Here is a 27,675-nt window from a genome sequence, read left to right on the forward strand (position 1 = left end):
TAGGAGAACTCCTAATAGGCCAAAATATAGGGGTCTCTCTGATCCTTTCAATGCATTCATTTTATCTTGAGCATGCACATATTGCCCTTAGAATTTCCCCACTTATAAGGCTCCTTCTGTAGGATACGATTTCCTCACTATTCCATGTACTGCTTTGTATGTCCTTTAGCCAGTAAGCCCTTGCCCCAGGCAGCTATGACTTGACTGCTTTCCCACAGCATTCGGTAGGAGAGTTCTGCAAACTGCCTTCTATATGCAGGGCAATTTGGGGGAGTTCCTCAGTCCACAATATACATACTCCCAGTATGTGCACAAGTATTGCTCTGCTCCCTGGGGAACTGGAACCAGGGGTCCACAAAAGGAGCATGGGTCAGCTCTGCACCGAGCCAGTGAGGAGATAGGGTACAGGCCAACCAGGGCACAGGAGATCCTAGCACTTTTATGTAGCCTTTTTTTTTTTATTTGGTGCATATCCTGTCATTGTAGGCCTTTCACTGTTTTCTGGAGTCTTGAGAAAGATGCCTCTGCCAGCACTGTTTGTCCAAAGCTTTTTTGGGGGAGCATTTCATATCACCATCTTGATCTGCAGGATTTTTTTAATCGAAAAAGTTTTTCAGAAATATATCACAGCATAGTAGCTATAGCTTTTAATGCATATTAAGGTTAATTCCAAGACTTTTATTGTCACTCAGGATTTGATAATGTTATAGTTATTTATGCCAGTAAACCTTTGAGGCTGGAGGGTTTTGTATGTTAGTAGCTATAACAGATCTTATTGCAGAAATTACTGTCACAATTATAGAGGCTCCTAATTTAACCCACATTGATCGTAATATGTTTTTGACACAGTCATAAATTTTTCCCGATTCAATATGCTTTATAAAGCATATTTAAAGGCTGGCCTCAGACTCTCTGGCACTACATAGCCCTTTTGTTAGTCAGGCTAGAATCCCTTTTGAGGGTTATTTTAGGGTTCTGCAAAGAAAAAGAAGAGCAACTGGCATTAAGCAATCAACTGGCGTTGACTTCCAGAGTTCTGTCTATGATCACTATGGCCCCTGGTCCCCCCAACTTGTTAGTGCAAAGGTGGTCTCTATTACCATTAACGCCCAGTTTTCATCATACAGTCTTCACTTTCAGAGCTGCAGAACTCCAGGTTCCCCTACAAAGTCCCCTCCAGGTATTTCATGGAGTTCCTAAGGATGTCTCTCATCATCTCAGCCCCAAGTTGTTCATGACCACCTGCTTCTGTCTTCTTGCTAACATATCCTGATATTATCAAATTTTGCATATATGATCAGTGATATTAAGGAACAGAGGTCTATGCTTTATCATTTCTTTCTGACCAGTGATTTTGTGGAAAAAAAAAAAAGAACTGGGGCAAAATCTCTTCTAGAGATGTGGAGTTTTTCATATGTCAACCAGCTGTAACCTTTTGAAGGTTTAATGAAATCAGCAAATATAATTCAATGTAGAGAGTGTATATGAATCAAGACTATTATTGTTAAGCAAATGGCATTAATTTCCAGTGCACACGTGGACCTGAGTTTTAAAATATTTGTTTGAAAAATGTCAAACTGCTCATTGTTTTAAGATATTTGAAACAGTGTACTTCTAAAAGGTTACAGTATTCTCACATTTACTTTTTCAACTTTAAAAATTCTTCCCATGGCATAGGTAGTGGGGAAATACCTCAGATTCCTCTTTTAGTGGATTGACTTTCCTAGAAGCATAAAAAATTCCTCTTTAGGTTTTCAGGTAAGATGGCAGAGTACAGAACTTCAAGAGTTAGTTCATCCTCCAAGGCAGCTAGTAAAAAGCCAGGAACTGTCTAAAAGAACTGTCTAGGGGCTCTGGAGACTAGAAGAACAATGCACACCATCCAGGGAAGAGTGGAAGGAAGAGACTGAACCTGCAATGAAAAGCTATGATAAAACTCTCCGTGCTGCAGAGGCTTGTGCCCCTCCCCACTCTCATCGCAGGCTGCTCCAGGATCCTGTTCCTGAATAGAAATTAAGCTCCTCTTCTGCAAGAACCAAGGGGAAGGGATAGGAGCACAGCTGAGCACCAGTTGCAGGTTTTGACAAATTCAGAACAAATTTAGAACTCTAGGTCCTGGCTCTGAGAGCAGCTGCAATTTAAGCCAGTCAAGGATAAAAGCCAGATGGTAGCCTCTGTTTCAACACCAGCCCCAACAGGGCTAGAAGCAGGGGAGGGGACCATTTAAAGTCACAGTGCTTCCTTATAGCTTCAGGAAATAGTTTGCTAAAGGGTGCCATCTGCGGGGCAGGCCAGGAAAGTGTAGCTTCAGGGAGTCATTGAAAAAGGCATTGGGCGTGTTTCCTGACCATCTGTGGAGTCTGGGTCTACAACCCCTTTTGTGGGTTCCTGGCCCTGTTCTGGCTGGGAAATAATGACATGGAAAAGTCCTCTCCAGAGTGACTCTCCTCCCAGAATTTGCCCTCCAGGTAAAGGCAGCTAAAGACAATGAAAGGAGTGTAAAATGCACTATGAATGCAAAGAAAAAGACACAGAACAGATCAAGATTCCCAAAGAAGGAACAGAGGAAAGGAAGCTTTCTCCTGGGTATGGAACACTTGCACAAATAGTACAATCTTAAAAAAAAAAAAAAGTATAGCATATCCAGGACAAGAATCAGATTAAGCCCAGGCTGTTCCAAAGGTCTAGAATAAATTGAAACAAGTGTCAAAGAAAAATCTTAACACAAAGCGAATCAATAATAAAACCCTAGGCAAAAGGAAGAAACTGACCTTCAGAGTAAACTCATCAAGATATTCAGATACCTATATAACAGTAGAAATTACAAGCCATACTAAGAAACAGAAAGAAATGGCCTAGTCAAAGGAACAAATTAAAACTTCAGAGGAGACACACAATATGGAACATCTAATCAAAGATATTCAAACAAATCTCCTAAATCAATTCAAAAAGATAAAGGAAAATATGGCCACTCTACACTAAGTAAAATGTCGTGCTGAAGATACACATATCCAGGGCAAGCATTAGGTGAAGAAGAACTGAAAAAGCCTGATCAGTTAAGCACAGACTATTCCAAAGTTCTAGAATAAGTTGAAACAAGTGTCAGAGCAGAGCCTTAACAAAAGCCAATCAACAATAAAAACCTAGCGAAAGGGAGACACTGAACTTTAGTAACAAAGTAAACTCTGTTAGGCTTTATAGATATGAGCAGTGAGGCAAATGGAGTTAATGAATTGGTGTATGCATTTTCTGCTCAATCCAATTCTTTAATCTTTAGGCCACAAGCTGGGTAGTGATTGGCCCAAATGCCATGTTCCCTAACCTACAGAACCTTCTGTTCAGTGTAAGTGGAATCGTTGTATATTTCATTTCTTCATGGAGAATTTATATGTTCTTATTCATATTTTAGACCAAACATAGGTTTTTGTTTGTTTTTATGTTTACTTTTCCAAGAATGATGAATTCACCTTCTATATTATATAGATTAGCTAAAAGAATAAGCTCACTTTTTAAACTTTGGTTTGTTTTCTAATTTTGTCTATTGAAATTAAAGGAAATATTTGTATTCTTTAATAATGTATTTAATATTTTTGTATTAACCCATAAATAACATTGGTCTAACATTTATATTATCATACTATTCTTGTCTTATTTTGGTATCAAGGTAATACCTTGATAAAAGAGCTGGCTTAGTTTGAGAATTATCTACTCCTTTAAGTTGGGTAAAACTCATCCATAAAACTTCTTGGGTCTAGTGGTTTAATTTATATGTGGGAGAAGTCAGGGTACTTTTTTTTTTTTATTCTTTTTCTTAATGGCTATTGTTATTTTCAGGTTTTCTATTTCTTCTTAAGTCAATTCTGGTAACTTTTTTTTACTAGAAAATTATTCCTTTGAGAACCATAAGCATTTTTTTTTTTCATGGGCAGGCACCAGGAAATGAACCTGGGTCTCTGGCATGGCAAATGAGAACTCAGCCTGCTGAGCCACTGTGGCCCACTCCATAAGCATAGTTTTTAAATGTTGTGTATGATCCTTCTGTATAATTAAATTAAATTGTTTTCTCTCCCTCTGGACTCAGACCTCTCTCCCTAGAGGTTTTCTGGTCACTTTTACCCGATCTGTAAAGCTTCCAGTCCAGAACCAGGTTTTATTATGTTTGTTTCAGCACTCTTCGCCAATGGTGATAGCACATATTTTGTTCCTAAGCCACCAGGTGGCTTAGTTCATTGTCTGGTTCTGAGTTATGTCTTTGCCCATTTCTCTTCCGCAGGCTCAAGCATTTTACAAAGCTGCAGCCCTAGGCATGTTTTTTGTTTGTTTTCATCTTCTCATGCACTCAACCCTCATGTTTGGTTCCCTACAATTAACTTGGCAGAGGTCCTCCTGTCTCCAGTGAAGTGATTTCAGATTTTAGATTCTCTTTCCCTGTAGGAGCAGAATGGATTTAGAGCCCTGCAGGTCCCTTGGCTTCACAATCACTTACTACTTATTTATTCTAATTCACAGAGAGGCTTATCTTGTTTTTGAGGCATGCTATGACTTTTAGGTTTTCACTTTTTCACATTTCATCTCTAAATTGCCATGTGTTTGACTCAGAAAGGTGTGAATTGGCTGTACCACATTTACCCAAAGTCTCATTGTTAACTGCTATGCATTTCTTTTTTTCTGGTCCTAATTACTTGTCCAAAGCTCTGTGTAGGCTTGACCATTGAAGAACACATTAAAGGTTAATGCTTTTTAAATATACTCATTGTTTATGCTCAACACTGAGAAAGGAGTTACATTATACAGTAGTTCGGAACAAACTTCATTAAAGGGTTTATGTGACTAAAATTGTAAAGGTCAAAGTAATTAATGCAAAATTGGTTTTACTTGTGCATTGATCACAAAGTAATATTGTTTTCTCTAAGTGACTGAACGGGCTTCATTCTGAATCACGTTTTATTACTAAACAGAAACAAATCGGCTGCATTTGTTAATATTCTACTGTATTCCAGGCCTTGTGAGAATTACCTATGAAGAAAGTGAGAGGCTCCCTGCCATCAGGAGTCTTCCAGGCTAGCATTTCTCAACAGAGAGACGGGGATGGAAGGCACTGTTGCCACTTCCAGCCCCAACTAGAAGTGTATCAGAATTAGAGATGGGAGGCTTTTTATTTTCTAACTGTGCAATATTATCACCTCTTCTCGGTCCCCTACCACCAAGGAAATTAATTTATTCCTTTCCTGCCGCTTGGGAATTACCATGAGAGCTACTTTTACTAAGAAAATGCACCATATCCATTGGGCATTTTGATGACAATAAACATATAATTAAATGCTAAAATGGAGTAGAAACTGTATCAATTAGCGCGCACTGTGTGCCAGGCAATGTGGTAGGTACTTTCCTTGCAATCATTGTTCATCAACATATTTGGCAATTGTTAAATGTCCATTCTAAGATATGTGGGAATCAGGAAGAAGAGGTGCCAAATGTTTTGCTGAGAGTTTCTAGCAGGTGGCACGGTGTGGGCTTCAGATTCCTGCCTCTGAAGCCCATGGTCTTAACTACCTTGGGGCAATAAGAGGATAATAACAAAGTTGAAATGTGCTCTACCTTACTACAGCTCCCTGAAGGAGAAGAGAGATTAAAATTCATAATTTGATAAAGTGTAGGGTTAAAAGAGATGAAATCATGCCCGTTTGACAGACCATTCAGTTTTTGTTTTGATCTTTAAACAATGCTGCACTTACACACTTGTCCACAATAGCATAAAAAAAATATTTGCCGATTATTATCAACTCCCCATTCTTGGTGCTCTTTATACTTCTACTTTAGAGATTATGCTCAAGTGTGAAGTCAGGAAATGCTTTTTGTCTGAGCTTAAGCTTCTTATTTCTAAAGGAAATGTGCCAGCTATTGAATGCTTCCTTACGGGTTCTGTTCCGGGTCCTCTTCCTGTAATTCAGGGTCCCCCTGAGAGGGCCGTTACAGTCCTGTGAAGGCAATTGACAGTAGAGTCACTCAGTGGATTAGCCATCGCCAGGACAAAATTTACCTTAGGTGCATGGGAAGCTTCAGTTTAGACACCTGAATTCATTTGCACGCAGCACTTCCTGGTTACCTAGTAACGGCAGAGTTATTTAGAGAGGGCTGCGTGTCTGTGATTGCTTCAGCTGTAACTTTCTTTTCCCTTTGTAGCCCGTTATTGAAATGAAAATGTAACTTTGCTATTTCATAGAATATAGGATGTTTTCAAATGGAATAAGTTCATACTGTTTTAAATTAGACTCACCAAACAACATTTTTAGAATATTTGTCACATTTCTAAATAACATGTGCTTGTGATTGATACTCCCTCTAATTCAAACTGGCAGTCCATAGTGCCCTATACTTGTGGCTGCTGAAGCCGTCTGTATGAAACCTACTTATGCTCTCCAACTTCTCAAGTGAGTCTTTCCTAGCGAGAATTGTTGGCAATGTTTGAGGTCATCTTAAAATAATTATGGTATAATTTTTAAAAAGCAGTCATTTATGGATTCATGCTGTGTGCTAAGGACTACAACATTGATAAAATTATGCCATCTCATTTCATTCTCACAACCTACATTAATACAAACTTAGGTTTGTATTATTCCTGCTTTTCTGATAGGGTAACCACGTTTAGAGGGTTAAGTAACTTGCCCATGTTAAGCTGATAGGGATAAATCGTTGAAAAAACTCATTGTGTTATGCGTATAGGCAAAACGTGGCAGATTAATTTTAGCATAGTTAAATGAAAAGTAATGCATTAGAGAAAAGCAAACAAAAGTAGATTTGGGGGAGGTACACTAAATGCAAAATGTTAATAATAGGGAAAACTACTGGGGAGATTGGGTATATGGGAACTCGGTACTTTCTGTAGGATTTTTTTGTAAATCTACAAGTGCTCTAATTGAAAAAAAATAGAAAATAGCACAAACAAAACAAAATAAAAAGTAGAGTCTGCACTGTCTCATGAGGCAGGCAGGAGGATATGATGGAACAGTCCTCAGCTCTGGGTCGAAAGCCCTGGGTTCTCAAGCCCTGCCACTTCGGCATATCACTTCACTCTAGTGTAAAAGCAGAGTGTTGACCATCTTCTAGAGTTATTCTAGCTTTAAGAGTGTGTGGAAGTGGGAGCTGGAAAAGGAATCCAGCAGCTTTGGCAGGCATCTTAATATACTTAATTCCGTGCAATTAAAGAAGCCAAGTAAATTATGAGAACTGTCAGGAGGATTGTTACAGTTTGTGTATAATACAAAAGCAATTACGGTATATACATCACAACTATGGTTGCCATATTTTTAAAATCTGTGGAATTAGAGTTTAGAAGGAGCCATCTGAATGGTATGGCATGGCTATTTTAACAGTCGTAGCAAAATCTTCAGCCCGGAAAGGAAAAGAAAAAAAAAAAAGGCTCATTTAGAAATGCCAACAAAATCATGATTTTTATGTATTATATTCTTGAGAGGCTGGTAATCTTAGGGCTGATAAGAGGAAGTAATGTGTCACACAGTAGATGATAAACCTCTGGAAATTTCTATGCACGAATGTAAAAAATCAAAATAACTTTGAGAACAATTCCATGGTCCATTATGGATTATTAAAGGAAAGTGTAAAGTGTGGAATTCACTCCTAAGCATTGGTATTGACAGTGATCCTGGTTGTTATGCCCTCCCAGAGTATGTACCTTGATTCCAAGTTGGAATCAGAGGATGACTCCAATTCAGGAGGGCAAATTTTAAGTTCACAAATAGTTCTTTTGCAGGACAGTGAATTTCCTTAATGGCAAGTGTTACTATGATATAATAAAACTTTAAAATGTGATTTTGTTTCCAACTGAAGAAACAACATGATAATAGAAATTTCTAGTAGAAAAACAAGAGTAGTAACAGGAAAACATTAACAGTTCCTTCTCACTGAATAATGACCGAGATAAGCCCACCCTTCCTTCTGGAATCATAGAATCATGGAGTTGATAGTGTCCTTTGAGATTATCTAGCTCAGTACCTACCTCCCACCACCCCCTTAGGTCAGGTATCCATTCTTTACCTGAAGGATGTCCATTCCACCTCTGTTTGAACATGACCAGTATTTAGCACCTTATTCCCCTGAGGGTTACAGCGTTCCCTTGTTGAACCACCTCAAACTTATTCTTCTACTGCTCTGAAATGTACCTGCATATTCTGTCCACACACCTGCCTGCTTATACCTTCTGAGGCAAATCCATTCCTCTTGCAGATAAAGCATTAGCCCTTTGAAGCCTTCTCTTCTCCAGGCTAAGATGTTCAGTGGTGCTTCTAACCATACTGGAGAATTTTGAGAGCTCTTCTCTGACTGCAGTCTGGTGTTTGAAAGCTCTTCTTAGAATGGGGTGCTCTGGGAACAGAAGGGCAGAAAAAAGTGTTGGCTTAATTCAGAGTAGAGTAGGAATATTACGTCACATAATCAAGATCCCATATTTCTGCCAATGAATCCTAAATTTTATTAACTTTTCCTCATAGCTGAATCACATTCTTAGTTCAAAACAGTTTATGCTCACCTGAATTTCCTGGTTGTTGCCAGGTGAATACTACCAAGCTGGGTCACATCCACCATCTCTGAATGCAGTGTACATCTTCACAATTATTCTTGCTGGAATATCTTGTTGTTTTATATTATTATTTCTGCTTTTCAGGATATTTTAAAATCTTGATTATTGGATCCAACATATTAATGATTCTTCTTTATAATCTTTTTACAATCTTAAAACTCTTAAGTGTGACTCCCAGGTATTGATGGAAATGTTCAACAAGATTGTACCAAGGACTGGGTTAGGTTAAGCAGAGATAACGTTCAGAATTTAGTGAGAATTGTACTTTGTTGCTTGCATTTCTTTAAATCTTGCTGTAATTTTATAGCCTATTAAAATATAGTCATGCTAAAAATACTGTTTACATTAATGAACAATTGCTTCCATTAGCATTTTTATTTTTTTCAGAAACGGTACAATTGAGTGGAATATAGCCCACTTCTTTTACTAGCTATTCCACAGGTAAATGATTAACTACTTTAAATACATGGCTACAACTAATATTTAACTGATGAGAATATAATCTAATGACAAGTCAAAATGCTTAGGGAGCCATGGACAACCTCAGGAGTGTTGGCTTTAAAAATCTACATGCACAACATGAAAATAAAGTCACGATGTCCACTGATAGAGAACATAGACTTTCTTTTATTCATGATGTTCTTTGATTTTAATTAATTGCATTTTGGAGAAAGGAGACCTAACCTATTTGTTTTCCTTTGTGGTCTCCATTCACTTCTGAAAATTACCTTGTCTTTCTATTATGTTCTCGTTTAATAGTCATTCCTTGTGGACTCTTGGTCTCTAATAGGACTGAGTTTTATTCACTTAACCTAGCAGCTCTGCTTTTATATTATGACATTCACGTTCCTCCTACTCCTTATCTCTGCAGTTCATTTTTAATGGTGCAAAAGATAAGTTTTCTGTACAGTACCAAGTGTGACTACACTCCGAGTTAGCTTTGGACTTGCAAGAAATCACTTTCATAACTTTCTTTTTTTGAGTTGCAATGCACAACCGTTATAAGGTTGATCAGTATTTTGGCTGCTTATGGCTTTTGATTTTTGTGAGACAAAGGTTACTTCTCTTCTTCATGTAGGTATGTAAGTTAAGCTTTGATTTTTATTTTAAATGAGAAGGAAGAGTTTTTCATTTTAGGTCAATATATACCAATATATATTTTTCCTTAGCTCTCATAGAATTTATGTTAGGTATGAAACTAGTTAAGATGTCTCTTTTGTTTGTTATTCTGGGACATATAAATTCCAATAGAAAAATAAGGTAGGATCAAAGTTAATGGGCAAAATATTGTTCTTTCATACAAGGATGCAGGAAAATGAAATGTTCAATATTTGCAACATCCTTTTCCTAAAACAAAATATAATGATGGAACCTTGGCTTGTCCCCTAGAGTGTGTCTGATGTATGTGGGACACATAATAATGAGAGGATTAAGGATCAGGAGGTCCTGTGATTGGACAGCAAGGCTGCAGCTTGGGTAGACATGGAGCCTTTCAAGTAAACTTGGTTTCTTGACATCCAGAAGTCCTCTATTAGAAGTAGCTATAAAATTATTTAACTGTCTTATAATTAAACTAGAATTTATACATCAAAATAAAAATCGTCTTCAAATGTTGCCATCATAAAAAGCCGTGCACCTACCCCAATGTTCACTGCAAGTCTTGGGACTCAGACGGTTGATTTCTCACTCCGCATTACTACCATAATCCAGGGGCATGGCAGGCAGGAGTCAGCAGAATAACTTGCATGCTTGACATAAAAAGGTTTTGGGTAACTTTTATTTAGACTGCACAGGCTATCATGGCTTGATAGTACTTCATAAAGCCCTCTCCCCACTTCTCAGCTTACCTAGCTTTTTAGTACCATCAAATTAGTGCACACCATAACATGGTGAGACAATCTGTACTTTGTTATGTGAACCTCAGCAACCTGAAAGAAGTGTGGGTGTACTTCTTGACCTGGATTTACATTCCTTCCTCTTCCTCTGCCTTTGTTAAAGCTGCCTTGCAATTCTCCTCCTTTCTACTCTGCCTTTCACTCTATCTCCTCTTTTCATACTAGCCATCACTTCGCTTTCTTGTTTTTCTTCCCTTACTCTCTTTCCTTCTTTCTCTTTTTCCATCTTTCTTTTCTAATTATTCACAAAGTAATTCAAAATCTTCTATCCTCAAACCAGATTTCTTGTTATTGAGGAAAAGCTGCACAGAAGTAAGTACATGTACTAATCCATAGTAATCTGGGTTTCTCTTTATGGGAACTAGTGGTGAAGGAGAATTTTGGTATAGCCTTCCAAAGAGTTTGCTTTTCAAAGCGATGGCATGTATTGGACAGATAAGCTGTGGTGCGTTATTTAGTTTTCTCTCATGGCTCATCAGATGAGCCTAGAGCCAGAGGCTGCAGAATATTGTATAGACATGGCTTTCAGCTGATCTTGTCAGACTGGCCCCTGTGGAGAGCATTCAGGACATCAGAGGGTTAAATTGAGAAAATTTTCATAATCAATAGACAAATGAGCATCAAAGATAGTACTCTAAGCTATATATTCTTCTGGGATTCTAGAAACTATTAGGGACCAAAAAAAATTATTTAGCTTGAAAACCTAAATGGTCAAAATAAATTAAAGATAGTTTCTTTTGATAGGAAGCACCTTAACCCCATTTTTTTAGAATGAAAGATCCATGATACATGCTCTTTATGTCTTCTTTAAATTGAACCATAAAAATATCTGTAGCATAGCCTGATACCGAAATGCTTCCGTTCTTTTTTTCTTCCATTCCTATGTATCCTATGCCTAGTGAAAGCCTGGAACATAAAGGTGAAAAAATGGTTGTAAGAAAAGAGAAGTTATCTGTATATGTATCATACTTGGATTTGGCCATGGGAAAGATGATTACTTTTGGGATAAAAGTTTCCTGAACTCGCTCTCTCCTTTCCCACTTTTCAGTAAGTTTAAATACAGCATTGCAATTCAGTTCTTCTGCTCCTTTCATCCTTTCAAGTGAGACAGCTTATATTGTGGTTGCTTAGGGCAAAAGAAAAAGAATTCAGAAGCATGATTCTTTCACTTAAAAGAAGATCATCTCTGGTTGCAACCAGTCAAGACTTCTGGATGAAACTCAATTGCCTCCATTCAATCAGAATTATTTCCTTCCACAGACGTTCTCTGTGTTGCCCCTATCCGCAAATCAATGTTTAATCAATTTCAGCCATTTCTTCCCAATTCACTGCAATCACATTTTATAAATCTACCCAAGACTTGGTTTTCCTGGGCCATAGATAATTTAGGCCCTTCTTGTTTCCTCCTTAGATTTCAATCCAATAATGTGCTCAGAGAATTCAACCTGTAGCAAGCATGATCTTCCTTTAATGAAGCCTGTCTGACACAGCCCGGTGCCAGTAAGAGGGCAGTGGACAGCACTTCTTTCAGGAACAGCTGAGTGATGTGTGAGCATTCAGACTGCTGGCCCAATTTCTTGTGAAAGAAGTCTGTATCCCATAAGCTAAATACCCAACAGCTTCACCAAACCAAGTTTGAAGATGAGAAATCAGTTCAAAAGGATATCAGATGTTTGCTGTGTTGCCTCTGAATCCACAGTCACACATCATGTGTGTCAGGAGGCCTAGTTTTACTCTGTAGGGCTACCTGTTCTGATTCACTGGGGAGAAAACAATATTTGTCCAAACACAGTCCCTTTTGTCTGTGCCTCTGGGCAGTAACATAATATATTCAGCCAGTAACCTCTGAAAAGCCACAGCTTTGTCTCCTATGGGAATTAGAAAAAAAAAGAAACAGATTTCTTAAAAAGTGCCTGCCCACCTGTGTGTAGATTCTAAATTTGGGGAGGATGTCTAGCAGCTAGGAGACGTCCAGTTTGTTGAGGTTGTAGAAACTTTTTAAAGGACTAAACATTCCCCCTTTAAAGTGGTTAGAATAGAAGAAGAATTCTTGAGAACTGTCCTGGGGTATTGTACTATTTATCCCATCTCTTTTAGGCTTCCATGTAAGGCCTAAGAATGTACTCGATTTTAGAAGCCTTCTAAGAAGGAAATTTTACAAAACCTTTCCCCTGTCAACCATTTTCTAACTTCTACAAAAGCCTTCTGTCAGAAAATTCGTGCTTGCTTATATGACCCTAATGCTCACTGCTGCTGTCCAAGCCTGTTCTCTTTTGCTTTATCATCTGCTGTTGAGATTTTCCATAGAGGGACCTGTCATCGCTAAAGCCCATTATTAGATCACTCTTTGGCATTATCTCTACGGCTAAATAATGAGAAGCTTTACCCCCTCTTGTTGTAGTCATCTTCTTCAACCACTTAATTTTTGTTATTGGAAATTTGATTGGGGCTTTCTTGTGTCTCGAAAGGCATTAGCCCTGAAACTTTGTAACCCAAAAACTCCTCCCTCTTAAAATAATTCTGGTAAGAGATGACCAGGGAGAAGGAAGCAGCTGCAGACAAAACAGAATATCACAAAAGCAAAAAACAAAGACACTGAGTAATTGTCCCTCTTTCTATTGACCAAGACATTTGCATGAAGCATTCTCCACTGTTAGGTAGGCACCCTACCTATGAATATAGAAAATGCATTTTCTGCATTTTTCTTTGCTTTGGATCAGTTGAAATAGGATGAGCTTAATATAATCTTCAAAGTTCAATTGAACTTGCTTATAAAACTACCAGAGCCCTTTGCTTTTCAAAGTCAGGTCTTTGTTAACTTTTGATATTGTTTAATATAACATACATGCAAAAGTTTATATTTAACAATTTATGTACAATTTAAAGAATAATAATGAAACAATCATATGTTTTCACCTCTTGCTTCAGAAACAGAACACTGCTAGGGCCTAGGAAGCCCACTGTGTAATTTCCCTGGTCACCTCCTTCTCTTCCCCAGTCCTCTATCTGACATAAACACTATCCTAATTTTTGCTGTACCATTCTCTTGCTGTTTTTCATGGCTTTACCATCTTTGTATGTATTGCTAAAGAGTATATTATTTAGTTCAACCTCATTTTGGAATCATACTCTTCTATTTATTTTGTGATTTTCTTTTTTGTGTATGCAGGTGCTTGGTTCATATTTTTATTTTAAGACGCAACCATATTGATACATGCAGCAGAAGTCATTTTTACTACTTTAAACTATTCCATTATCTATTTAATTTATCCATTTATTTATTTATCCATTCTATTGTTGATGGACATTTGAATTGTTTCCAGTTTGGAGCCTTATGGTCTCTTCTGTATGGCTATTCTGGTACATGTGTCCTGGAACTCGTGTCAACTTCCTCTGATGTATGCACCTAAAGCACGACTGTCATACTGTGGAATACGCATGTGTTCAAATTTATGAGGATAGGCCCAATTGCTTTATAAATTATTTTAACAGTTTCCTACTTCTACCAGCAGAAGATGAGAATTCATCTAGTGCTTAGCATCCTTGGTAGCATCTAGTGTTGCCAGACTTTAACATTTTTGCCAATAAGGTTGTAAGTTACTTTTTCCCTGATTAATAATCTGGTTTGTCTTTTAAGATGTTTATTACCCATTCATAGTTTCTTTTCTGTGAAGTGCCTAATTATGTCTTTTGCCCATTTTCCTTTTGGATTATTTGACCTTTTCTTTTTGATTAGGAATAATTAATATATTTTGAATATTAATCATGTATTGATTATGTGTATTATAAATAGCTCCCAAATTGTAGCAACTCTACTCATTCTATGATTTCTCTTGGTAAATGCGTCATTTAATTACAGTTAAATTTATGTAATTCTTCATGCTTTGCAGTTATTATATCTTGCTTAAGAAATTTTGCCCACTCCAAGGATATGAAGATGTTTTTCTTTATTTTATTACAAAAGTTTTAATGTTTGACTTTTTTTTACATGTATGCAGTCCACCTGTAACTAATTATTTTATATTTTCAATTTTTTGCATTTCTATTTCACTTAAAAATAATTTCCATTTCCCTACTGAAATTCTTCACCTTTTCTATGACATCTTTAACATATTGATCATGTTTTTTTTAAAGACTCTATCTGGTAGTATAGACATTTGGGCTAAATCTGGGTCTAATTCTGTTAAATACTGTATTTCCTAACAATGGATCATTTATTTTTTTCTTGCTCATTTTGTATCTTATAATTTTTTATTGGATGCTGGACATTGAATATATGAGAATTGTAGAGCCTGAGGTAAATAGTATTTACGTCCAAAAATGAGAATGCCTCTTCTACTGTCAAGCCATTGGTGTGAGGGGTGGTTGAATGAATCTATTCATAGTTGGAGTAGGCTTGGATTTTGTTCTTTCTATTCTTACCTTTGGTGCCCACATACTCCAAATGTCTTCAGCAATAGGCTGCTGCTACCCTGTTTTTAGTATGGGGCTTGGGTTGCTGGAGAAGTTTCCTCATGGTTCTGGCTTCACCCTCAGCAACCATCAGGCTGTGTGTGCCTGTACCACAGAATATGCCTCTCTCTGTGCTCTTGCCCCTCCTACAACTGTACAGCTGTGGTCTCTTATTTACTGCAGACCTCACACAGGGGGCAGAGTAGTTTCTTGGATCTCATGTCTCAACCTAGTCTTAGGCCCTGTGTGCCTGAGCTCAGGGGAGGGGCTATCTCAACATTTCTGCTCCTCCTCTTGCAGAAGCCAAATCCTTCCTTGTGTCACGGAAGAAAGTATCCTGCCCTTCATTCAGTGGCAGCAGAAGTCTGCTTTATGTCAGTACAGGGTTCTGAGCATGAGTGGGCTTCCCACCCTGTCCTAGAAGGTGTTGTCTAGTACCAGTGCAGGATGGAGGTGATAATTTCTCCCCAAAGCCACTGATATTTCCCAGGGACTGTCATTGCAGGAGAGTTTTCTGCCACTGACCCAGGAGCAGATGACTTCTGCTTCATATGAGAAAGGAGTCCACGATGCAAGCACGTTTTCTGGCTGCCTGCCAGCAGCAGCCAGTCATCATCTGCACTCCAGCACCACAAGGGAAGGCTTGTTTGGATCTTTTGCACTGCTCTCAATTTTTCTTTGAGCATGCAATGGAGGCCCATGGAAAAGACCTGGGAAGTGGATCCCTAGTCTCCTCGTGTGGGAGTTCCCAAGCATTCTGAACTCTCAGTTGAAGCCACGTTTGCTCTTTAAGAATTTGTTAAAATTTCAGTTGTTTTCTTCGTTTCTACTCTTCTGGCTGCCACCTCTCCCTTCTGTGGCTGTCAAAGACAGAACATTTCTTGTGTCCCATCTCTCCTTGGAGAGACTTGTCTTCCTCTGAAACTCAATTCCTCTTGTTTCATTGCAACTTCAGATCTCTGTTAAGCTAAAAACCAAGCTTTTTATAGATTATCTAGCTTTCTCTCGTTGTTAGGGTGTGAACAGTGTTCTCTTGTTGCTTTCAGCATTTTAAGAAGAAGCAGGACTCTGCACGAACTGATTTTTAGTGAATTGATTTTGGTATATTGGTCTGTTTCCCTTTCATCCTCCACTCTTCCTGCCTACTTGCAATGATTTTTAGACGCATAAACTGGATTCTATCAATCCCTCACTGCTTTTCATCACACTCAGAATAAAATCTCAATTCCTCACTATGGCCTACAAGTTGCTATTTGATCTCTAGTCTTCAGTGCCCTGCCCATCTATTCTCTACCTTTCTGTCTCACTTTATTCATGCCATCACTCTTGCCAGGCTTCACACATGTCACACTTTTTCCTACTCCAAAGTCTTTTCATATATTTTCATGCTTGGAATGCTCTTTCCCTACGTCTTGGCAGTGCACTTCCTTTCTTCATTCAGGTCTCTACTCTAATGTCATCTACTTAGAGAGAGACCTTCCCTGACAATTCTACCTATAATAGCTTAAAAATCCATCCTCCATTGTCACTATCACTTTCTTGTCTTCCCCTGCCTTATTTTTTCTTTATAATACATTAAACTGCCATATTATATATTTACCTACTTATAATCCATCTCCATTATCCTAGTGTCAATTCTATTAAGGCAGAATGTTTGCTCTCTTTGTTCATTTCTGTATCCCTAGCACATAATAAGGGAACTCAATGAAAATTGTTGAATGAATGTCAAAGCTCAGATAATTTTCTCCTGTATCTGAATTAGCTTGTTCTTGTAAGAATGGACTTATTCTGAGGTTGTTCTCTCTCCCGTGTTCTGCCATGGTTTTCATTGGTCCCATTTTGATTTCCTTCTTATTCATCTTTTAATTAGGCAAATCTATTTGGATTGAGTCTCAGTATGTGTCATTAACAGGCGAGGAGCTCATCCTTGGGGTTGCTTTCTGTCCACCCTTGATTTAGACCATCTCCTTTCTCAGACTCACAGCTGGCCTGCAGGTGAAATGTGCCAGTCTGGTTCCTCGCCTAGCAGGTTTTCCTACAGACCATTTCTGCTTGACTGAGGTAGCTGCTTCCCCTACTTCCAAGGCCTGAGTCTTGGTAGTCAGGGCTAGTGTTACCAGCCACAGTGATAACTGCTTACTTACTTCCTTTCCCTGTCTGTCCCCACTCCCCATTCCTCACAAATCAAGAACCATACATTTCAGTGCACTCCCAGTTCCTAGTCCGCCTTCTTTAGTTGCTCTGTTGTGGCTGCTCTTGCTGTTACTCTTGATTTTAATTATTTGTACACTGCCTGCATTTGAAGAGGTGATGGTAGAAAGAAAGTTGGGAGTGGGGAGAATTGGTCAATATCTGCCTGCATTGGGGAGGAGCACATAAAGGGGATAGATGAGTGGGAGCCTACTTCTCTGTTTCCAGGCCATGCTATTGCTCTAGGGGCAGCACATGTGGTGACAAAGGCAATGAAGACAGCGTACATTTTCCTGTCTTTTATCAGATGGTTCTTTCCCATGGAGTTTATTATGCACCTGGGCAGGTGGTTTTATTTTGATTTGCTTGCTTAAATCAGATCCAACCATATTTTAATTAATGTTCAGTTCTGCTTGACATAAAGTAGATTTTTGGTAGTGTTTTGGTAGTGGGTTTATTTTGTTGACTTATTTTTTTGTTAGACTGGAGTAAGGAATGCTAGCCAGACCCCATTTTGAATGAGTTCCCTTGCAATGCTATTTTATAAATGTATATAGATGCTCTTATGATTAGAAACATTCAAGTTCATTAAAAATGCTACTGCATTAGGAGAAAATTTTTGTCATTACCTAGTTTTCCAATCAATAGAGATTAAAATCACAATTGTTATCTCATTATGCTCCCCGTTTTTCCTTTTTTTCTGATTTAAAAAAAAAATTAAAACAAGCTTTCATAGTACAAAAGATTTGCAACCATTCTTCCTTAGTACTGTGCCAAAGACCTTATCCTATGGAATATGATTTCATTTCCTATTATTTAAAACCATTTTCTCCATCTTTTAATGACTATTTCAAATAATAATTCTGGAATAAGAGAAGGGAAGCATTTAGGAAATATTAGAAATATGATTGTGAAAAAACAACCTGAAAGAAGTTTGAAGGATAAAATAATATCTGCCTTGATATAGTTACTCTTGAATACTATCTAAGAAAAAAGTTTGTTAAAACCCGTTTTGAGGGTGCATGGGTGGTTCAGTGGTAGAATGCTCGCCTTCCATGTGGGAGACCCGGGCTCGATTCCCGGCCCATGCACCCCCCCCCCCCAAAAAAAACCCTATTTTGAAACTTTTAATCTTTGAAACTTTAACTTCAGCGGTTCTGCGGGTGGTGAAAATGTTGACTAATTAGGCTATTGGTCCCACCTGGGATTACACCACTTTCTGAATCAGAATTTCCTGGTATTGCAACATGTTTTTCTCTTTATTCTTTTCTTTTTTTGTCTCCTTAGAAACAATTCATTTGGGTCTGTTACATGGCCATGTGTTGGGCTGGGGCATTGCACTTAGGACTACAATGAAGTCATAGTAGGCTGGGTCTGTGTACACAGAGTGAATGGGAGATCCTACAGCTGCTCACTGAGTTCAAGGAGTCACCTTGCTTAAAACCCAAAACCCTACTTTCACAGTCATTTAGTATTTTTTTTCAATCATCAAGAAAATTGGTTCGACTTTGTTTTGTTTCCTATGTGCTGTGCATAGACATCAATCTGTTGAACTTGGGTTTTGTTCGTTTATTTGCTTACTTTTTATTGACACATAACCTACTCAAAGAAAGTGCACAGATCCTAAATGAATAACAAGATGAACTTTTACAAACTGACCACAACTGTATAACAAGCAGGCAGCTCAAGAAACAGAGCATGACCAGCTTCCCAGAAGTATTCCTTGTGTCCCTTTGCTGTCACTAACCCTTCAAAAAATAACCAAGGGGAGCCACGATCCTGTTTGCCCTGTTTTTAAATTTTATATAACTGGAACCATACAAGATTTATTATTATGTATCTGGCTCCTTACACTCTTCACTATGTTTATGAGATTCATCCAAATTTTTCATGTAGAAGAGTTTGTTCATTCCTACTATGGCACAGTGTTCTATTAATTAATGCACAGAATCTATATATTCATTCCACTGGCGACAGGCATTTGAGTAGGTTCCTTTTGTTAATAGTCTGTTATGAACATTCAAGTACATCTCTTGTGGTGAAAGAATATACACACATATGCACACACACACACTTCTGTTAGGAGTAGAATTGCTGGGTCATAGGGTATGCATCAGGCAGATACAGTGTTCCAAGTGGTTGCATGTATTTACATTTACACCAGCAATGTATGAGAGTCCTAGTTGCTCTACTTTCTCACCAATATTGGCATTTTCTGTGTTTTTTCATTTTAGCCATTCAGGTGGATATGTATTGTAATGTTTTTAATTTATATCTCCTTGATGATTATAATGCTGAGCACCTTTTCATATGATGATTAGTAGTTTGTGTATCTTTTTTTGTCAAGTGTTTCTTTGTCTTTTGTCTATTATCCTATTGGTTGACTGTCTTTTTTCTTATTGTTTCATGGAAATCCTTCATATAATTCAAAGATGAGTCCTTTGTTGAATATATGTATTGTGAATATTATCCACTGTTGGTTACCTTTTCACTCTCTTAACATGATCTTTTGAAAAAAACATATTCCTAATTTTTTAAAAATCCAATTTAGTTTTTTTTTTCTTTTATGGTTTATGCATTTTGTGTCCTGTCCTGTTTAGGAAATCTTTACCTAATCCCGATTGACAAAGCTATTCTCCTATCTTTCCTCTACAATGTTTATTTAAATCTACAATCCATCTGACTTGACATTTGAATGTTGTGTAATGCATATCCTATTTTCCCAACATCAGTTTATTTGTTTTTTTAAGTTGTTTAAAATGATTGATTCTTGACAAAAATTCAAACCTATGGTGATTTAAAATTTATAATATGATCAGCCCATTTATTTAAATTGAAATGATTTAAATTAAATAATTTACTAATGTAAATTGAAAGCACCCTTACAGCCAGAAGAAAATACCAAAGTTGTAGAACTGTAATCCAGTAGGCCTGATCTCTGGTAATGATGGTGTAACCATATAGCAAAAGCAAAGCAAAACAAAATAAAAACACAGATTCTGTGTTTGTATGGACCTATTTCTAGATGTTTATTCTGTTCCACTGATCTCTGACCCACACTGTCTTGGTTGGCCTACCTCTATTTTAAGTCTTGAGGTTGGGTAGAGTGCAATACTAGTGGTCAATAAGAGGGAGTGGTAAATGGTATGGGAAGGTTGGGGTCTTCTCTTTTCTCTTTATTTCTTTTTCTGGAGTAATGCAAATGTTCTCAAAATGATCATGGTGATGAATACACATATATGTGATGTTACTGTGAACCACTGATTTTATACTTTGGATGGATGGTATAGTATGTGAGTATATCTCAAGAAAATTACATTTAAAAAGTCTTTCTATTCAAACACTTGAGCTCTAGTTTGTAAACCTGGCATATTTACTTATTCAACACCAGAGTAATTTATAATATATGGAAGCATGATCATTTTGTAAAAATGAAGTATTATCCTCACTTTTTCATTTGAATTCAATTCACAAATGTTTATTTCTTGTCTATTATAATTTGGGACTGTTAAGAATATGGTTGAAGTTTTGAGTACTGTGTTTATGTCATTTAGGTTTTAAGAGCTATTATAAAGTCATCAAATATCTACCAGTAATAAACTATTTTTTCTCTAGTATTCAAAATTATATTAATAAAGAGAGGTACAAGTTGAGGATATCTATTACCTATTAGAATGACCATAAGCCCCTTATGTAATGCCTATATACCAAGTTTTCCACTAGCAATGATACCTTTTAAAACTCAAAAATAGAAATGGAAATATGAAAGTTTCATTTTTGTATTTGGAATGAATATGAGAGTTTCCTCTTTGAAGTCATTTCTGTTTAGTCTTATTTTCTTTTTTTTATTGTTTGTTCTAGGTTGTACTGGTCAGTGGACATCTCGACAGCTGGGATGTTGGGCAGGGCGCCATGGATGATGGTGGTGGAGCCTTTATATCGTGGGAAGCACTCTCACTTATTAAAGATCTTGGTAAATATTTAGAAAGTCATTAACTAATATGTAAACGTCTCAGTAGTGACATGTTTAACTCAACAAATCAGTTACTCCAGTATACTCAAAGATACACCGTAGGTCTTTACATTCTCTTGTCAGTTAATTCCCAGAAAAGAACTAATTTATCTCCTCAAAGAAATAAATTTTTATTCAAGTGTATTCCAGACATCTATAGCATCAGGTATTACATCTGCCACTGGAGAAAATGAACAAGGAAAGAAAACTGAAGCAAATATAACCACATACATGGGAGACTATGTAAAAAAAACATGACCAAGTGCAAAGAAAAATCAGCAGTGCTATTTCCTTTCCTTGTTCTCTTAAAGGCATTATTAGACTTTTACTATAGCTTTGGTCCAGTGGTCTTTCTATTGTAGAAATAAAAAAGATCAACGTAGGACTGAGGAATGATTCCTTTAGCCGCAATGAGGAATCCAGATTGAAAAACTGGGACTTTCCAGGTAACCCTAGAATGGGGAAGATGGACAGGCATAAAAAGAAAGGGCCAATAGTAAAAGCAGTTTATTTTATTGATCATACATGCCAGTAAAAAACATACCTTTCTTCCTTGTGTGCTGATCAAATTAGCCAGATTTTGAATGGGGTTGGAAATAATTTGATTAAACAGTTAAATGGTCTGTAAGTGAGAGTTCCAGACCCAAATGAAAATCACAGTGGTGTTTTCTAAATACCTCCTTAGCAAAATGGCTTGTATCACAGCTGTGGAGTAACCTCAGTTTCGTATGTACTAAAGATCAGGACATTTCTTTAATGAAGGCTTTCCTTTGTTTACTTAAGTACATATGTGTTTAAATTCATGTTTTTTCCTCTTGCTTTTAGTGGACCCTTTTAATCTTATAAATCGGGCCATTAAACAGTTATGTTCATCTTCTTAACAGTAGATTGATGAAATTGTCTTGCTTAGGGACAAATTTTTGGTGTACCGTTTTGACATGTATCTTACTTGCATTTTAAAATGGAGAAATGAAGAGGTGGCCTTGCAATTTTTTTACTTCTAAATAAGCCTGTGTTTCTCAACCTTTGCATTATTGGTACTTTCAACCAGATAATTCTTTTTTTGTGGAGGGCTGTCTTGTGCATTGTAACAAATTTGGAACCATCCTTGGCATCTAATGGGTAGATTTGGCGTGCTCCCTGCCAAATTATGACATCCAACAATGTCTCCAGATATTGCCAGGTGTCCCCTGGGGGACAAATTGCCCCAGTTTGAAACCACTGAAATAAATAATAAACATCTAGGCAATCTGAATACAGGGTCATTTTAACTAAATAAAATCTAAGCTAATTGGAAACCCTACATTATATATATATATTTAGCCCAACTTTTAACATCACTACCATAAATGAGAGAAAAGGTTCACTGAGCACCTACTATGTGAAAGTACTTCATAAAAGCTGGGCATGCAAAGAGGTTTAAAGTGTGTTCTCTGTTATTAAGGCCCTTGGAATAGAGTTAGAGACATACATACCCACTAACACATATACTTATCAATATAGTCGTAATTTCAACAACTGCTTTTAGAATTAAGTTAAGTTTGAGGGACATAAAGTTTCCAGTAATAAAACCAAAAGCACAACTTCCTTCAGAGAAAGTCTGAGACAATTTTTATGTAAACTCCCTCCTCCTTCCTATCTCCTCTCTTTCTCTCTACTAACTTTCAGTGAAGTGGGTTCTAGTGTGCAGCAGGCGGATCTCAAGCATTTCCCCTCCATAGGCCCCAATATTTATTTTGGAAATAAATTTTATTTCAGTGAGTTCAACCGTCTTGACTAGGAACAGAGAGGTAGAGTGAAATGAGAACCAGGCCGATCCAAATTGGATTTTAGGTCTCTCAAGGTCTCAGGCAGAACATTTGAACTCTCTGAGCTTTATTTTCCTCCTCTCTATTCAACTATAAACTTCTGGAGTACTTTACCTGCTCTAGATTGGAATTAAAAGTATGTTTTTTCTAAGCTTTAAATCTTGCTTCTTGTAGTACTCAGCATGGGACACCCTCAATCACGGTTAATCGAGTCGAATTCGATTGCATAGATAAATGTCAAACACCCTGCAAGAGAAAATTCAGTATCTTTTTCCAGCCCTGAAATTACATTGACTTCAGTTGCGTTTGTTAGTTCACATCAGTTGTCTTCAATTCAGGATTTAAGTCTTCTTAGAGTTTCTAAAGACCTGTGTAAACATATTATGATTAACACTAAAGAGTAAAATGGTTAGAGTAGGTATAAAGAGAGAGTATGTTAAAAAAAAAAAAAAAAAAAAAAAACAGCAACACAGGACCCTGGAGCCAAATTGTCTGCATTCAAATCGCAGTTCTGCAACATGCCAGCTGTTTGACCTTGGACAAGTTTCTTTGCCTCCCTGTGCCTCGGTTTTCCCATTTGTGAAATAGGGAAAATAATAGTAACTGTCTCATAAGGTTTTTTTTTTGAAGGTTAGGTGACCTGTTCTCATAATACACTTAGAACAGGGTCTGATACAACCTAATACTCAGTAAATGTTAACTATTATTTAAATAAGCATGACTCTGACAATAAAATAATTTTATGCAAGAGAAGATGATAATTGTTGGGGTTTTTTTACCCCACCTTCTTTAATTATTACTTTGCCTCCTTAATATGTTAGTTATACCAGTGTAACTCTAGAGACAGCTGCTTTGGCATTCCTACAATATTCTTCCCCTTTACTATTTAAGTCATACCCCTTGTATGTTGGACACTTTTTTGACCACTACACTTCTTTCCACTTTCATACTGAATTTTCAGGTGTTCTATATTTCTCCTGGTCTCCCCCTGCTTCCATTTCCTGCTTAGGACTGAAATCCCAAACCCTACACTGCATCTCATTTCCTGTGATTGCACCCATTGAGTCCTACTCTTTAATTTAAAAAATGATTGTGGATTTCTGCTTGCAGATTGTGCATTTGAATACGAAGAGCTGAGTCCAACATGAGACATGAGTTCTGGGTGAAAATGACTGATATATTTGAATAAGAAATAGGAGCTGGGGTTAGAGGCCAAGAAATATTATATTATATAATTACATTGAGCCCAAACTGTTTAATGGGTGAAATATGAAAGTTCTGTGGAAATCTCTTTTTCCAAGAAAAGTGAAACTCCTTTTGGCTGCTATTCCTTGGACAGTATGTCCTGCATCTTTTATGTCAAAGTCCCTCAATGATGCTTGTTAATTTGAAATGTTGGTCTAGTGGGGCTTTCTGATATTTGGTAATACTTTTCTAAGATTCATCCTTCTGATCTATTCTCCTTTGTCCTCCCCTTTCACAACTCTTATAGGTTGACTTTTTTTGTCCAAGCCCTCGCCTAAACTATATTTGATTAATCTAACAAATGAGTTATTTTTGCTTTGTAAATATAATCAGTCATTCCTGAGTAACTGTCAACAGAAGGCTATTTGCTGTGAAGTACTGTTGAATACTTTTTTGTGTCTGTGGTTTACTGGACTTGAAATTGTTTATTTGAAATGTCATTTCCTGAAATGTTCTGGTGTCAGCGGACAAAGCCTATAGCCAAAGATGTTATGCCTCAATATGTTCATTTGGCACTTGAAACATAAACTGTCATCCATTCCCAAATGCTTCCAACCTTATCATATCTGTGAAGTTAGTATTTTGAGGTTTTGGACCTAAAGAAGTGAAATAAATTAGAATAGTATTTTCTGGTTGTCAAAATGTGGGAAATATAAGAATCATCTTTCCAGAGAAATGTAAATGTGAACATCTTGATCATGATTATTATATATCATACAAATCTATCTTTAGGGTAATATTTTATCTGTATATTCCTTCCCTCATAACTCAAAAGGTGCTTATTGTGCATTGACTGTGTATCTGTGTGCCAGGAGTCTGTTACCAAAGAGGAATGTGGTCCTTGAAATCCAATACATAGAGCATTTAATTAAAAAATGGCAAGGAAATTGTTATACATTTCCTAATTGACGTATGTACAAATTGCTTTGGGGACCTCATGAAAGGATGGACCAGCATTGCTTAGCTGAGTCAGGGAAACTTCACCAAGGTGATATCTGCACTTTCTTTTAAAAGATGAATAGAAATTCCTGAAATGAGAGGGGCCGAATGAAGAATTCCCAGCAGAGTATAAAGAGCTTCCAATTCTGCACATCTTTAAAAATGAAGAAAAAATTGTTGACAGTAGCAGTTTTGGGATTGGGGGAGAGGATATAAAATTGCAGGAGGTGCACATTCTTTACCTGTTATGTGTACATGTTAGATTTTTGTATAACAGGCATGCATTATTTTAGTAAATAAAGAGAAAAACCTCAACCCACCCACACCTCCCCCACAAATATATATGTATTTATAAGTATGTCCATCTGTTAAACAGGAACAATAGGGCAAAGATAGGAAGTCAGATAAGTGGTGCAGGAGTCCACCAAGTCTCCAGGGCCCAGAGAACACCAGTGAAAATAACTAAGTGCATGCCACAGCTTTAGTGCAAATTTCACTTTAGAGCTGGAGCTTTATGCTGCCAGTTCCAGATGAGTGGGTGCTCCAAGAGAGGGAGGGGTTCACTCAGGAAAAGGATTTTCTTCTCCCAGCCCCCAATCAAGTCTGTCTTGGAAAAATCCCAGGAAGTCCAATCCAAAGTAACTAAGGGGGGGAAAGTAACAACTTCCAATGACATAGAAATCTAAAGGGCAGAGCTAGAAACAGCTAGAGCCCTGAAGTCAATTTAGAACTATTTTAGACCTAGAAAGGAGGTTCCACTTAGAAAGGACCTGCCTCTAGGCCTAGCCATACCTCTGAAGATACTGTAAGTACTAACTGCTAACATTTATGGAATATTACTATGTTGTAGCTGTTGTGCTAAGTACTCACATATGTACAAGCTCTTTTCCTCCTGACAGTAATGCTAATCAGTAGATACTCTTGTTGTATCCACTTTATAGAAGAGGAGACAGAATCAAAGAGCTAGGTACCATTCCTATGTTCACACAGCTATTAAGTGAAAAATTTAAATCCAAGCACCATGACTCCACACCCTGTACTGTGTGGTACTATATAATACAATCTACCTGGAACAACCTTCCTAGTCTGTCTCTTCTTCAAGCTATCAAGAGATGTTGGGAAAAAAATGTCCTATAGTCAAGTACGTTTGGAAAACTCCTTCTAGGAAATTTCTAAATTCACCAGAAGCCATTTTGAGGGGGCGAGTCTTCCATGGATGTAGCATACTTTGACAAACAATGTCCTAGGGCATTTATGCTGGTGGCAGAACTGAAGAAGAATCCATGAATACTCGGTCAGATACACTTCAGAGAACTGTGTACAAATGGCCTTGGATTTGTTTTCATTCCACATTTTCTAGGGTCTCTTTGGGGGTTTGTGGCTCCCACAATGTTGACAGGTAGAACTGTGTCATGGTCCCTTAACTGATATGATAGAGGTTATTCTTCTGTTTCTCCCCAAAGAACATTGACACCTGCCCGACTGTAAATTTCACATGAAAACTAGCTTCTTGCCCAAGCAAACTGAGCCTTTTAAATTATTTAGAAATGTTTGGAATGTGCTAAGGGCTTTTTCTGACTGGTTTTTCTATGACCCAAATTAATGAGCTTACTGATATTTTTCTTTTCTAAATGTTGCTTTTTCTAGATGTTCTAGAGTTTTTTTTGTTTTGTTTCCCTGCTCCTACTTCTAACCCAAAAAGGTTAGAAGTAACAGGGTATTTGTAGCTTCTTCTCATGGGACTTTGAGGCTGATCTTCTAATATTTTATTCAGATATATTATTTCATCTAGTGGCAAGTTGTACAGTGCCTTGATTTCCCATATGACTTGTGTCAGGTACATAGTTTTTCAGCTGGGAATTACTGGGAACTTTTCCTAAGGTTTGAATACATTTATAACTTTCACTAGAACACTTAGCTTCTTCATATCATATTCTGCTAACACAGACATTTCCACTGGCATGTGTGATAAAACAAACACTGTGTAGATTGAGCTGCCACATATGTCCATGAAATAAAGTAAGATTTGTTAAAAAGTATCACTTAGATGTGGTCTCCCTTTTAGTTTGGATGTAGTATGGGAGGGCCCATCATTTTACAGCTTTAGGTTATGTGACTATTTCCATTGTTATTTTATCATTTAGTTAGAATATATTTTTTCCATATAAGAGGAGATGTGGTGCAGGCCACATCCTTTTATGGGATACAGCATCATGACCAATTCCTTCCTGTCTGACAGAGTTTGGAGGGGTGGTAGATGAATGCTGCTATCCAGTGAGTCTCATGGGAACCCCTTCTTGCATATTGGGCTGAGTTCACACCCACATCTGCTTTGATTTGACTTTTTTTTTATGCCTTAGAAAATCAAGAAATGTGGTATTGGTAAAACAAGTAGAAACTCAAGAAATCAGTTGTATTTATCTGGAGAAGAGGGACCCTGGAAAATTTTAATAAAATGGTATCCTTAGTGCTCCAGTAGGTTTCCTCCCACCCAAGATTGGGAATGTAAGTCTGGGGTGGGGCTGTCTCAAAAACCCT

General features: G+C 37.4%; 1 protein-coding gene and 1 non-coding gene across 5 annotated transcripts in view; both read left to right on the forward strand.

The window, feature by feature from the left end:
• CPQ (carboxypeptidase Q) overlaps window positions 1-27,675 on the forward strand; it is a 570,439-nt gene that overhangs the window by 354,427 nt on the left and 188,337 nt on the right. For all 4 annotated transcript variants that reach the window (XM_077167279.1, XM_077167278.1, XM_077167282.1 and 1 more), the window contains exon 5: window positions 20,995-21,106. In XM_077167279.1, coding sequence (XP_077023394.1) covers window positions 20,995-21,106 — 112 coding nt within the window. The remainder of the gene's footprint in view (window positions 1-20,994; window positions 21,107-27,675) is intronic.
• Window positions 18,154-18,224, forward strand: TRNAG-UCC (transfer RNA glycine (anticodon UCC)). The gene has a single exon. It is a non-coding gene; the product is annotated as a tRNA-Gly (tRNA).

This window comes from Tamandua tetradactyla, chromosome 6, assembly GCF_023851605.1.
Source record: "Tamandua tetradactyla isolate mTamTet1 chromosome 6, mTamTet1.pri, whole genome shotgun sequence".
NCBI classification, from domain to species: domain Eukaryota; kingdom Metazoa; phylum Chordata; class Mammalia; order Pilosa; family Myrmecophagidae; genus Tamandua; species Tamandua tetradactyla.